Here is a 15545-nt window from a genome sequence, read left to right as displayed (position 1 = left end):
AAAACATTAAAAAGTATGGGACAGGTTCGAATTTGGACAAAAGAATGGTTCGTATTAAGAAAACAACTTCGCTCACAATGGGTTTCATTTACTAGTCGTGCGTATGCACAGATTTGTGCTTCAATCATATATAAGCATGTTTGATGCACAATCCTGGGATTTTGTAAGATGAATGTACTTAGTGTTGCTTGTACACAGCCAATAAATTCAGGACATCCTCAAACCATGCATAAAGTAGGATATATGTATTTACAGTGACGAATATACATATTTGAACACCCTGCTTTTTAGCAAGTTCTCCCACTTATAAATCATGCCGGGGTCTGAAATTTTCATTGTAGGTGCATCTCCACTGTGAGAGAGATAATCCAAAAAGAAAAATCCAAAAATCACAAAGTATGATTTTTTAACGATTTATTTGTGTGATACAGCTGCAAATAAGTATTTGAACACCTGTCTGTCAGATAGAATTCTGACCCTCAAAGACCTGTTAGTCCGCCTTTAAAAGTCCACTTCCACTCCAGGTATTATCCTGAATCAGATGCACCTATGTGAGGTAGTTAGCTGCATAAAGACACCTGTCTACCCCATAAAATCAGTAAGACTCAAACTGGTAACATGGCCAAGACCAAAGAGCTGTCCAAAGACACCAGAGACAAAATTGTACAACTCCACACAGCTGGAAAGGGCTACGGAGAAATTGCCAAGCACCTTGGTTAGAAAAGGCGCGCAATCATTAGAAAACGGAAGAAGCTAAACATTACGGTCAATCTCAATCGGAGTGGAGCCCCATGCAAGATATTGATAGGTTCCCCTGCTCAAACCACCACATGTCAAGGCCCGTCTTAAGTTTGCCAATGACCATTTGATTTCTGAAGTTTCAAGACAGAGAATTTGTTCTACGCACTGCTAGGCAGCTCAACATTACCCATGAAGAAAATAAGTTCACATTTGCACCAGATTTGTCGGTCGAAACCATGCGCCAACGCAACGAGTTCAACGTCGTGAGAAAGAAGTTTGTGGAGAAAGGGCTTTACCGTGGATTCCAGATTTACCCCTGCAAATTGAGAAACCGACATGAAGGAAGAATACAGCTGTTTGCCATACCTAGGGAAGCTGAGAACTTTCATCAGACAATCACTTGAAAGTTATGGTGAGCTTCGTGATACATTCTTATGTCAGACCTTTATAAGTTGTGCCCCTCTACCGGTTTTTGGTTTAGTTTATATAGTTATTGCTCAGTGTGTGCTTGGTCAACATTGGTCATTTTTAGTTAGTTTGACCTATCACTTTTTCTTTTGATTTTATTCATTTATTTATTCTTGTGGAGGGGGAAAAAGAGCAGTGTGTTTCAGGTATCCAAGAGTTGCTACCATATTATTTATTTAATTTTTGGGCGGGTTGCGTGGATGCCACCATTCATGTTTCTTTCCGTTTTTCGTTTGCTTGAATGAGTTTTACCACTCCTCCTTAAGGTGGATTGGTGTTAGTACCCATATCTGTTTTATTTAGAGTTGGGGATGCTTTATAGATTTTTGTTTCTAAAGGTTCATGTTGTGTTGTTTAGTTTAAATTGCACAGACATTATGTTAATCCAAGTCACTGTTTTGATAATATTGTATTTTGTATGGTTATGGAAAGTACAAGTCATAAAATAGTTGATTAAAAGATTACAAGTTGGAATGTCAGGGGTCTTAAAAATCTTAATAAATTGAAACAGGTTATTAATAGAATTAAATTATTGAATGCTAAAATAGTACTCCTTCAGGAGAGTCATTTGACTGATTCAGAAATCAAAAAGGTTAGAAATAGGTGGTCTGGAAATGTACTATATGCATCATACAATAATTATGCACGGGGTGTTTTAATTCTTGTTCACAAAACTATACCATTACAAATCGCTAATACAATTCAGGATCCAGCAGGGCGATATGTGATAATCCAGGGTACTATTTTCTCTCTCACATTAAATTTGGTATGTGTATATGGTCTAAATGAGGACAATCCTAATTTTTTGAAGACCTTTTTCTCACAATTTCTGCTTTACATGGGTCAGTTATAATTGGATTGTACTACAGGTTTGGATCCAAGGAAAGCGAAAACAAGGAACATTTTCAAACAATATAGTGTTCATTTAAATTTAGTAGAGATTTGGAGATATTTTAATCCTTCTAAAATGGAATTTTCATGTTATCCAGGCTCCCAGAAATCTCGATCGCGCATTGATTACTTTTTTGTCTCTCAAAACCTTCCGTCAAAGGTTAAAAACTGCTGGTATGACAGTATAGTGTGATTAGCGACCATGCACCAATATCTATGAATAATCAAATCGACAAACTTTTTCACTGCCCCTGCAATTGACGATTTAAATCTATATGGCTGCAGAATGAGAACTTTGTTTCCTTCATAAAAAATAAAATTGATTTATTTTTTTAAATTAATACAGATCAAATGGGAGCCTGTACTAGATGGGAAGCATCAAAGCTTACATTCGAGGAGAAATTATTAGTTATACAAGTTCTAAATCTAAACAACAAAAAGCAGAGATGTGTGATTTAGAGAAGCAAATACAGGAGTTAGAAAATGATTTTTGGTTATGATTATGGCTTAAGCAGCGTTATTACAATCAAGGTGAAAAAGCGGGTAAACTCTTGGCTTGGAGGATTAGGAAATTACAAACAGAACGGGCAATTAATAGCGTAAGGACATCTAATGGAGATTTGACTGTTAACCCTCAAGAAATTAATAGTACTTTCAGGGATTTTTATGAACAGTTGTATAAATCTGAGATACAACAGACCTCGTTTGAGAGGGATGCATTTCTTGATTCACTTGTATTTCCAGTGCGATCAGAGGAGGCAAAGCAAAACTTGGATAACCATCTCACAGAAGAAGAAATTTCTTTTGCCATTCAAAGTATTAACACTAATCGTGCTCCTGGGCCCGATGGACTGACTATAGAATTTTATAAAGCATTTCAAAAACAATTATTGACTCCATTGATGGACATGAATATAGAATCATATAAGGAGACTCTTCCTCCTACATTGAGACTTACGTTGATTACACTGATCCTCAAACCTATAAGCCTTCCACAGAATGTTCCTCGTATAGACCAATAAGTTTGATGGGATGCAATCCAAAAATATTTTGCAAAGCCCTGGCAATACGATTGGATCAGTATATTCCTAGTTTAATACATAATGATCAAAACGGTTTTGTTAAAAAACGTCAAGGATTTCACAATATTCGAAGAGTTTCGAATATATGACATGAAAAGGCAGAGTGTAAAGACACAGCACTGCTGTCGTTGGATGCATGTCAGGCCTTTGACAGAATTGAATGGTCATTTTTATTTAATGTTGTACCGCGGTTTGGATTTGGCAATCATTTTCTTAAATGGTTAAAAATTTTATATACAAACCCTATTGCTAGTATTATCACTAACAGTATTTCTTCTAAACCAATTGTTTTGGAAAGATACCTAAGCCAGGGCTGTCCTCGTTCCCCAATGTTGTTCATTTTAGCCTTAGAACCCCTGCCCATGTCGATTCGTATGGATAGAGGCTTGACGGGCATCCAAATTGGTGATCAAGATCACTGAATCTCTCTTTATGCTGATGACGTCATTCTCTTTTTGACTAAGTTATCCACGAGCCTTCCAAATTTATTGGAGCAAATTAAAAAGTTTGGTAGTTTCTCAGGTTATGTGATTAATGATACAAAGTCATCCATTTTATTTTTAAGTACTGAAAGGAGACTTAATCCTGTGGTTAACACTCCGTTTTTGAACGCAAGAGATGGATTTACTTATTTGGGGGTCAAAAATTCCCCTGACGTTAACAATATTGTTCAGGTTAATTATGACCCTTTAATCTTGGAGGTACAACAGTTACTAACTAGACAGGTGGATGATTATGCCAATTTCAATGTTAGGACGTATAAACATAGTTAAAATGAGCGTTTTGCCGAACTTTTTATATTTTTTTCAAACCATACCTCTTCCGTGACCTGACATATAATTCACTAGACTAAAAAGAATGCTTCTGAATTTTATTTGGAATAATAAGAAAGCCAGATTAAGACTATGGTTGCTTTATATGCCTTATGAAACTGGAGGGTTACAATTTCCAAACTTTAAATGGTATTACTGGTCTGCTCAACTACGCTCAGCTATGTATTTTTTTTCAACATCACCATCACCCTCTTGGGTAAAAATAGAGCAAGCAACAGTACCACACCTTCTATTAAAAGTATTATTTATATTCTGCTGAGAACAGAGTATTAAAACGGCAGACCAAGAATCCATTTTTGAAAAATACTATAGATATCTGGTTTGAATCACACAAACATATAGGGGACACTCCTTTACTTTCACGCTTCTCTCCCATATGGGGTAATGCGACTTTTAAAGCTGGAGGAGCAGATGGGGGTTTTAAATTATGGGCAAATAACGGTATAAAATCAATCGGTGACCTTTATGTAAATGGTGAAATGCTTACATTCATTCAAAAATGTGAAAAATTTTCTATTCCCAATAAGCATTTTTTTAAATATCTGCAGTTAAAACACTTTATGTCAGCACAAATCAAAAACATAATGTATGAACCCCCTTTGTCCAGTTTAGAAGATATTGTCGAGTCAGGTTTGCATGGATGTAAGCAGATTCTATGTTCTATTAATCTTTAGTCTTACATGATACAGAATCAAGTAAAAATAGATTGGAGCCATGGAAACTAGATATTAAAGAAAATATTGAAGTAATTGATTGGGAACATGCATGCCTTAAAGCACAAAAACAAACAAATACTAGAATGAGGCTATTACAATATAAATGGCTGATGAGGACTTATGTGACTCCTGTTAAACTTCATCAGTGGACCCCTGACATTCCAGACACGTGTAGTAAGTGCTCTAATGACAAGGGTAGATTATATCATTGTTTATGGGATTGTTGGAAAGTCAAAGATTATTGGAAATCTATTGTTCAGACAATTTCTATAATAGTTGGAATTCAGGTTCCTCATTGCGCAACACTCTGTATCTTCGGTATATATCCCCAGGATTTTGCTGTTAATAAAAAGAAGGCCACGCTTATAGATTTTGGTCTCCTGCAGGCCAGTAGAACAATTGCATTATTTTGGATAAAAGTGGACTTTCCTTCGATAAAAGTATGGATGTTGGAAATGGCATCTTGTGTTGCACCGGAAAGACTCACATATATCATGAGAGGAAGAGCTCAGGAATTTGAGGACACATGAAGACCCTTAGAAGAGTTTTTGAAAAAAAAATGTAAATTATTTGTGATTTGTGTGTTTTCTTTTTTTTAAACACTATTACGTCTGTGCATACTGTTTTTTTTTACTGTTATTGTGTTGTTTTTGTAAAATTATATATGAAAAATCAAATATATTTTTTAAAAAAAGTAAATGATTTCAATTCATTCCCAACATTCAAATAGTATATGCCTATTCTAGTTCCTATTTATGTGAAAACATGTACACCCTTTATTGAAAAAATAAAAATGCAAAAACTTAAAGCAACCTAAACTTCACCTTTTGGGTCGCGGTGTATTGGCATTAGTGGATAGATGTGGAGAGAGGGGAGGAGGAAGTGTTACGCTAAAGTCACCCTCCAAGATTTGACTAGGCCTTTGCTTTGTAATGCTAGTCACTCCTTGGCTAGCTGGATTTTATTACATTTTTATTCTTTAGGATAGTGAAAACAGTTGACTTAGCTTTAGAATACTAGTTGGCAAGAGTCTTCACAAAAAACACCCCATTTTCTTGCATAGGTAGCAATTATCTTCTTTTCTTTTCAGCTTGTCCCTTTTGGGGTCACCACAACGTGTCATCTTTTTCAATCTAAGCCTTCCAACTTCCTCTCGAATAGCCACTGTCCTTATGTCCTCCCTCACAACATCCATCAACCTTTTCTTAGGTCTTCCTTTTGCTCTTTTGCCAGGCAGCTCCAAACTCAGCACACTCCTACCAGCATACTCACTCTCTCGCCTCTGAACATGTCCAAACCATCGAAGTCTGCTCTCTCGAACCTTGTCTCCAAAACATCCAATTTTGGCTGTCCCTCTAATGAGCTCATTTCTAAAACTATCAAGCATTGCTCACACCGAGCGAGAACCTCAATATCTTCATTTCTGCTATCTCAAGATCTGCTTCTTGTTGTCTCTTCAGTGCCAACGTCTCTAATCTGTACACCATGGCCGGCCCATCACGGTTTTATACACTTTGGCCTTCATCCTAGCAGAAACTCTTCTGTCTCATACCATCCCTAGCAATTATCTCCTTTCTTAAAAGCACTGTGGTTCATGCAAATTTCCTTTTCCTTTGATGCTGGCAGCACAGCTGTCTTTCTTTGGGTCCAAGCAAAGAAAGTACAGTTTTTTTTTTTATTTTTTTTTTTAAATCTTGAGAAGCATTTGCAAATGTGTGTGCTCACACTATGACTCCCTGCTTGAGTTAAAGTGGGCAGTGGTTTGTCACGGCACAGTCCCATGTGGGTTCGGCATTGCTAGGCTTGACTCGGCTCCCTGGTCAACATGGGTTCAGAATTGGGCTGAATGCCGAGGCATTTTTCACGCAAATTATTTTGGTCAAAGTCCAATTTGTACGACCTCTGAGTAGTTCTAACTCCGAGCGTCCACTGTATAGTAGACTGATCAATTCATAGTATATACACACTGCTTCTGGTGTGGTTGAATGGTGACATACTGCTCCAGTCAGCACATAGCACAATAATATTTTCTATTTCACTTCTCACACTAACTTAATGAAAATCAATGACAAATGCTTCTTTGCTGTGCTTTATTTATTCCTTACAATGTACACAACAAAATACAATTTGTTCATTTTCAGCTGTTATATTGTTTTTGTGTATGTGTTTTATGCCGCATTTTTTCATTTACCTTGGAAATTAATTAAAAATGATGAACATGACCATTATATGTTTTTGGCTTCGTTGCTTGTAAGCTTTCTGATAATACCAGCTTTTATAATACACTGTAGGGCACGGGTGCTCAATGTGTCAATCGTGATCGACATGTCGATCCACGAAGCAGTTTTGATTAATCGCATGACGGCATTGCCAAAAAAAAAAAAAAACAGTCAGCCCATCATCCATCACGTCGCTTAATTCAGGTTTGGTCAATATGTCGATTGTGCAAACATAATGGTGCATTCTAGAAACCTGGCTTCCTATTTACAGTTTCTCTCTTGCTTTCTCCATCCAAGTCGCGGCAATGCGCATGTCCCCCCACCCTTCGGTAGATCGCGAGAGGGTGGCTGCTTGAAATGTAGATCTTGGGGTAAAAAAAGTCTGAGCACACCTCCTGTATGGTAAAGCTCAAGTTATTCAAGCTTTGGATCCTCCATCTCTTTTGACTTTAAAATCTACACATGGGCTGGGAATAGACAGACGTTCTTTATTGAAAAATAGGGATGTGATTTATGCAGATTGCATGTCAAAGGTGCTCCCCATGTGATAGAGAATGAACTCTGATTTATTAAAATACGGAGAGTGATTTAAAGAAAATTGGAAGGGACACATGGAATGAATTTGACAGGGAATTTGGGTAAAATTGTGTAAAGCATGAAAACATTTCTACGCATTTAATAGTAAATGAGACCCAATGTCATCCTCATTGCTGTGATTTCTATTGCAATTTACAGCTATATATTAACTGTACCTCTCCATGATGGTATGCAGACATCTCTGCGACTGAACCAGCCAGCTGCGCAACTTTTACTTCCCTTTTGTCATTCCGCTTTAAGCAAGTAAAAAGCACTTTTCTCTGGCCAGGCTTCAACCCTACCACAACACAAAGCATATATTCAGGTTAGTCAATGACAACAAATTCGTAAAACGTCAATTTGTTAACATATTGAATACAAATGAAGATAATTTATGCACCTCCCCAGAATAGGCCAAACTAAACCAGTGACCTTCAAAGACTTTTGACGTTTGGCCATTCTGTGCTTCACAGAGACTTGGCTTTTAGACTGAAGACTATTTTACTTTTATTGTACTTTCATGATTTGCTTAAATATGACCTGATACATTTAAAAAACAGATAAAGTGTTGCCCATTTGCTAATCAGACAAGGATGTGTTGTGGCGTGTGGTGGCTGTCCTTGATCTTTGCACGCAGAAAACCGGGCGGTGGCAGCCTCCTCTCCCAGGCATTGCCGTAGGGACAAGCAACACCAGATAAGGAGCGGTAAGTTACCATCCCGGCCCAGGACCAGACTGCGGGGGGGCAGAAACCTTTACCATGGACCCATACATATAAAAACCTCGTGTTATCGGGCAGCTCGTCTTCTTCTTTGGCTATCCTGCCAGAAGACACACGTCTCGTATGCGGCAGATACGTAGATAAGACCCGGATATCTGTATTGCACATTCCTTTGTAATAATCCATTTACTCGTCTAATCATTGGTCATCTCTTCCTCGATCCACGAACACGTATAGGGTCAAAACTCGCAAATCCCAACAATTTCTTGGTGACCCGGACCGTGAAGCGAGGGAGGTAGACGGGCGTTTGCCGTCGACAGATGAGATTTTTGGAGACATACAGAGGGTTTGCCGTCGGTTTGAGCCTGGGACGTCTTAAGGTGGCGTACGATAAAACCGAATGGTATAGACTAATTTGTTGCGCGATAGGAATTCGGTTGGGTTTAGTCAAAGAAGAGTGACCACTAAATTAAATAAATAATTGTGAATGGTGAATTTGATCATGAATGTGCTGAATATAATCTGACTAAAGATGAAATGTACATTGAAATTTAACGGCCAATGATGGCTAATGTTGAAAAAAAGAAACAAGATAGAATAAGGAAGCGCGCATTAAAATAATGGCAAAAGCACACTATGGGTAAAATTCGCAATTGGGACAGACAGACGATGAAGTTATAAGAAAGTGACAGAGACTATGTAAATATAATATAAATATAAATTTAAAAGATTATGAAAGAAATAAGGGACCGGTTAGAAAAAAGATATTGGAATTTAAAGAGGTGAACAGAGAAAGGCGCACTGCGCATTTAAAGATGGTGACGGGGATGCCAATGTTGAAGAAAAAGGGTAATGGGAAGTCGAACAAAGGCAAAGGAAGTAAAGGAGATGGTACCAGTTACTCCCAGCTGGTAAGGTGACATGTGACATTGAGGGCATCTAGGAACCCATGAGGCAGGAGGCAGATTGAACACGCACACACAAATGCTCCCTGATTCACACGTAAGTACACCACACACACTCACACACAAACAAAGACGAAGCGAAAGGCGCTGAGGGAGGGGTTGGTGAAAACGGTCTTGTTGATTTGATGCGAAGCGTTCTCTTGGAGGCGGAAATAACACGCCGACTATTATATTATTACTATTATATATTATATTATGGCAGCATGGTGGATCAGCTGGTATAGCGTTGGCCTCACAGTTCTGAGGTCCCGGGTTCAATCCCGGACCAGCCTGTGTTGAGTTTGCATGTTCTACCCGTGCCTGCGTGGGTTTTCTTCCAGGTACTTCGGTTTCCTCCCACATCCCAAAAACACGCAACATTAATTGGACACTCAAATTTGGCCGTAGGCTTGATTGTGAGTCCGACTGTTGTTCGTCTCTATGTGCCCTGCGATTGGCTGACAACCAATTCAGAGTCTACCCCGCCTCCTGCCCGTTGACAGCTGGGATTTGCTCCAGCACTCCCCGTGACCCTCATGAGGATAAGCAGTAAAGAAAATGGATGGATGTTATATTATATAACAAGCAAACAAAATGCTCTTCTTTTCTTTCGGCTTGTCCCGTTAGGGGTCGCCACAGCGTGTTATCTTTTTCCATTTAAGCCTATCTCGTGCATCTTCCTCTCTAACACCCACTGTCCTCATGTCTTCCCTCACAACAACCATCAACCTTTTCTTTGGTCTTCCTCTCGCTCTTTTGCCTGGCAGCTCCATCCTCAGCACACTTCTACTAGCATACTCACTCTCTCGCCTCTGAACATGTCCAAACCATCGAAGTCTGCTCTCTCTCACCTTGTCTCCAAAACATCCAACTTTGGCTGTCCCTTTAATGACCTCATTTCTAATCCTATCCAACCTGTTCACACCAAGCGAGAACCTCAACATCTTCATTTCAGCTATCTCAAGATCTGCTTCTTGTTGTTTCTTCAGGGCCACCGTCTCTACTCCGTACATCATGGTTGGCCTCATGGCCTCCTGTTTTATAAATTTTGCCCTTCATCCTGGCAGATACTCTTCTGTCACCAGATACCTTCCACCAACTGGTCCACCCCGCTTGGATCCATTTCTTTACTTCCTTACCACATTCTCCATTGCTCTGTATTGTTGACCCCAAGTATTTGAAATCGTCCACCTTCGCTATCTCTTATCCCTGGAGCTTCACTCTTCCTCCTCTGCCCTTCTCATTCATGCAAATATATTCTCTTTTACTATGGCTAATCTTCATTCCTCTCCTTTCTAGTGCATACCTCCATCTTTCTAACTATTCCTCCGCCTGTTCCCTGCATTCACTGCAGATCACAATATCATCTGCGAACATCATGATCCTAGGGGAATCCAGTCAAACCTCGTCTGTCAGCCTATCCATTACTACCGCAAACAGGAAGCGGCTCAGCGCGGAACCCTGATGCAGTCCCACCTCTACCTTAAATTCTTCTGACACACCAACGGCACATCTCACCGCTTTTCTGCTACCCTCATATGTCATATGTCCTGTCTTATTCTAACATATTTCTCCACCACACCAGACTTGCGCATGCAGTACCACAGCTCCTCTCTTGGTACTCTGTCATAAGCTTTCTCTAGGTCTACAAAGATTCAATGTAGCTCCTTCTGACCTTCTCTGTACTTTTCCACGAGCATCCTCAAGGCAAATAATGCATCTGTGCTACTCTTTCTGGGCATGAAACCATACTGTTGCTCGCAGATACTTACTTCTGTCCTGAGTCTAACCTCCACTACTCTTTCCCATAACTTCTTTGTGTGGGTCCTCATCTTTTTTTTTCCTCTGGAGTTTCCACAGTTCTGAACATCACTCTTGTTCCTAAAAATGGGGACGAGCACACTTTTCCTCCATTCTTCTGGCATCTTCTCTCCTGCTAGTATTCTATTGCAGTGATTTCCAACCTTTGTAGAGCCAAGACATATTTTACAATTGAAAAATCCCACGACACACCAACAAAAGTAAATGTCACCAAAAATGGATGGATTAATTACTGTATGTACTTCCTGCCATCTAATAGAAGAGGATTTTTTGTTCTGTCATTGTGCCTCACTGGCATAAATTGATGAAAAAAGATACATTGTTTCTTGGAAATGTGTTTTTTAGCAATTACACAAAATTGGATGACTTCCAACGGCACACCTGAAGAGTGCTCACGGCACACTAATGTACCCCGGCACACTGTTTGAGAATCACTATTCTATTGAATAAGTTTTTCAAAAACTCCACAGCCACCTCACCAAATTGCTCCCATTCCTCCACTGGTATGTCATCGGGACCAACTGGCTTTCTATTTTTCATTCTGTTCAGTGCCTTTATAAATTCTCCCTTGCTAATCAAAGCCACTGGCCGGTCATTAATGCTTGCCTCTTCTACTATACCTTCTCTCCCATTTTCTTCATTCATTAACTTCTCAAAGTACTCTTTACATCTACTTAGTACACTACTGGCACCAGTCAACATATTTCCATCGCTATCCTTAATCACCTTTACTTGCTGCACATCCTTCCCATCTCTATCCCTCTGTCTGGCCAACCTGTAGAGCTCATTTTCTCCCACCCCACTCTCCTGCCTGCCTCTCTGATTACTTTGGCAGTAGTAGTCCAGTCTTCTGGGAGGTCTTCCTGTCCATCTAGAGCCTGTCTCACCTCTTTCCGGAAGGCCACACAACATTCTTCCTTTCTCAACTTCCACCACCTGATTCTCTGCTCTATCTTTGTCTTGTTAGTCTTCCTGCCCACTACCAGTGTCATCCTAGACACCACAATCCTATGCTGTCAAGCTACACTCTCCCCCACCACAACCTTAAAATCGGTAACCTCCTTTAGATTATGTCTGCACAAAATATAGTCCACCTGCATACTTCTACATCCGCTCTTGTAGGTCACTCTTATGTTTCACTCTCTTTTTCTTCCACCACCATCTGCCCCTCCAAGTTCCTTTACTGAATGCCGTACTTACCCATCACTTCTTCATCGGCCCTGTTTCCTTCACCCACATGTCCATGGGATGCTCAGGACTACTTCGTCTAGTTCATTCCAGAATTTCTCTTTCAGCTCGAGGTCACATCCTACCTGTGGGGCACAGCCGCTCATCACATTCTACATAATACCCTCAAATTTCAACCTCATCACTCGATCTGACACTCTTTTTACCTTCAAGATATTCCTAGCCAGCTCTTCCTTTAAAATCACCCCTACTCCATTTCTCTTCCCATCTGCTCCATGATAAAATAATTTAAACCCTGCACTTAAAACTTCTAGACTTACTCCCTTTCCACTTGCTCTCTTGGATGCACAATATATCAAACTTTCTCCAAATCATCATGTCAACTAACTTCTGAGCTTTTCCTTTCCCAGCATTCAAAGTCCCTACATACAGCTGTAGGTTTTGTGCATTCCTCTTCTTCTTCTTCTTTCGACTAAGCCGCTTTCCTCCTCTTTTTTGTCTTCGACCTACATTATCTGAATTTCTACCTACGCCTTGTAGATTAACATTTCTGGTTGCGGGTGTAGGAAGACCGGGCCATGACCTAACTGTTGTAGAATTCCTATGAGGAACGCTCATATATGTTTGGGACAGTTTAAGGCCGGATGCCCTTCCTGATGCAACCCTCTGCATTTATCCGGGCTTGGGACCGGCCGACAGGTAGCACAATAATGTGCTGCCCAACAGGCTGCAGATAATCAAAAAGAAGCTATCAAATAAGAAAGTAAGCACAAAAGATACATAATTTACATACTACCTACTCTATGTTAAAGTTAAGGTCAAATGAAAGCAATCACAATAAACACAGTCAGCACATAAGGTACACAAATCACATACTACATGTGTTAAAAATATAAAGGATGTGGCGATTTAAAGGATACGTGGATGCAAACAAAATTCTAGGTTGAAAACTCTTTTTTTCTCATGCTTTTTAGAATATATCCACTTTTTGATCATATTACTTGCACTGTATGCGGTTTTAATTGTCTTTTTTAAAATATTGTGATTGCCATTTTTATTGTTTTTATCCCATTTTAAATGTTTTATCTCTTTGTTTTGTCTTTGGGAGGAGTTTGGTGAGGCCATGGAGACGACTTCAGGATGGCTTCGAGGAAATTCTGGTCCACCGTCCGGCGTCTCAAGAGGGGGAAGCAGTGCACTGTCAACACTGTGTATAGTGGGGACGGGGTGCTGCTGACTTCAACTCGGGATGTTGTGAGTTGGTGGGGAGAATACTTCGAAGACCTCCTCAATTTAACCAACATGCCTTCCCACGGCAGGATCCTCGAGGGTGCATGGGAATTCGCCCAACCAGTCTACATGTGTTTTGTGGACTTGGAGAAGGCATTCGACCGTGTCCCTCGGGGAGTTATGTGGGGGGTTCTTATTGTGTATGGGGTACCAAATTCCTGATATGAGCTGTTCGGTCCCTGTACGACCACTGTCAGAGTTTGGTCGGCATTGCCAGCAATATGTCGGACTCGTTTCCGGTGAGAGTAGGACTCCGCCAAGGCTGCCCTTTGTCACCGATTTTATCCATAATTTTTATGGACAGAATTTCTAAGCGCAGCCAAGGCGTAGAAGGTGTCCGTTTTGGTGGCTTCAGCATCGCATCTGTGCTCTTTGCAGATGATGTGGTTCTGTTGGCTTCATCAAGCTGTGATCTCCAGCTCTCACTGCCGTGATTCGCAGGCGAGTGTGAAGCGGTTGGGATGAGAATCAGCACCTCCAAATCCGAGACTATGGTCCTCAATCGGAAAAGGGTGGCATGCCCTCTCCAGGTCGGGGATGAGATCCTTCCCCATGTGGAGGAGTTCAAGTATCTTGGGGTCTTGTTCACGAGTGAGGGAAGAATGGAGTGGGAGATCAACAGACGGATTGGTGCAGCGTCTGCAGTGATGCGGACTTTGTATCGGTCCGTTGTGGTGAAGAGGGAGCTAAGTCGAAAGGCGAAGCTCTCAATTTACCCATCGATCTACGTTCCTACCCTCACCTATGGGCATGAGCTGTGGGTCGTGACCGAAAGAACAAGATCCCGGATAAAAGCAGCCAAAATGAGTTTCTTTTGCAGGGTGTCCGGGCTTTCCCTGAGCGATAGGGTGAGAAGCTCGGTCATCCGAGAGGGGCTCATTGTCGAGCCACTACTCCTCCGCATTGAGTGGAGTCAGATGAGGTGGCTGGGGCATCTGATGCGGATGCCCCCTGGACGCCTCCCTGGTGAGGTGTTCCGGGCATGTCCCACCAGAAAGAGACCCCGAAGACGACCCAGGACACCCTGGAGAGACTACTTCTTTCCCCTTTCTTAAACGACCCACTTGAGCACTTGACTAAGTGTACTAAACTTTGGACTGAATTGAGTTGACATCACCCTGGACAGTCTGGTTAGGAGGAGGCTATGTTCAGGACTGCAATCCTGGCAGGTCTCCCTGAACCAATCCACACCACTCTTAAAGCTGACCCAGACCTCCTGTCCAAAGATGAGCCTAGATTTAGATGACACTTAGTGCATCACCTCAAAATGTATTTAAGATAATCAAATTACTAAACTCCAAAAACAACTTTAATTACAAGTAGCACAGGCAAGAAGGCAGATAAGATGGAAAAGTCCAAAACCCACCAGAAGTAATTTTTTGGCAGGCACAACCACCTAGACAGGCACGTGGGTTCCGGGGTGGATAGTATTATTGAGCGCTTGTAGGCCACTTCATGTTCTCTGACAGATTCTGTTTCAGATTTCTTGATTCAACAAGTATGATGATAATCAGGTTTGGGTGTGATTTTTGAAATTGAACTCACCTTTCGCCGATTTCTGGTTAGTCACAGTGACTTTGGAATTAAAAGGGCGGGTGGGGGGGGTTATTTACCTTTTCACATAAGATCAGAAAGGTTTGGATATTTATTTGTCCTAATAAATTTAATTGTCATTTGAAAACTGCATTTTGTATTCCTTTGGTTTGTCTGGTTTGATTGATTGAAACCTGGCGGTGTCAGAGGTATGCCCAAGCCGCTGCCCTGGGCGGTCCTTCCTGTGAGAGGCATGACCAAAACACTCCCCTGGGCAGTACCACCTCTGACAGCTTTCACGTCGCTGGTTTACATTGGACATTAAGTACACCAGGCCTTTAAGATACTGTATGAATGTGTCGGCAATTGCCAGTTCACTGCGATGCATTACTGCATGTTGGATTCTCCGCTATTGTCCGTAAGGTGCAAACCTTGTGTAGAGCATCCATTTGTCACAGAGTATCTGTGCCTTCATAGTCTGATCCACGTCCATGCCTCGGTGGCGACCGAGCCGCAGCCTAT

The 15545-nt window shown here is 40.9% G+C and overlaps 1 protein-coding gene across 5 annotated transcripts in view; it reads right to left on the bottom strand.

The window, feature by feature from the left end:
- Positions 1–15545, bottom strand: part of top2b (DNA topoisomerase II beta) — a 184166-nt gene that overhangs the window by 91365 nt on the left and 77256 nt on the right. For all 5 annotated transcript variants that reach the window (XM_061844304.1, XM_061844221.1, XM_061844135.1 and 2 more), the window contains exon 20: positions 7703–7824. In XM_061844304.1, the coding sequence (XP_061700288.1) occupies positions 7703–7824 (122 nt within the window). The remainder of the gene's footprint in view (positions 1–7702; positions 7825–15545) is intronic.

The sequence above is a fragment of the Syngnathoides biaculeatus genome, chromosome 1 (genome assembly GCF_019802595.1).
Source record: "Syngnathoides biaculeatus isolate LvHL_M chromosome 1, ASM1980259v1, whole genome shotgun sequence".
Classification (NCBI taxonomy): Eukaryota; Metazoa; Chordata; class Actinopteri; order Syngnathiformes; family Syngnathidae; genus Syngnathoides; species Syngnathoides biaculeatus.
Note: the sequence above shows the minus strand (reverse complement) of the source record. Positions and strands in the feature narration are given on the sequence as shown.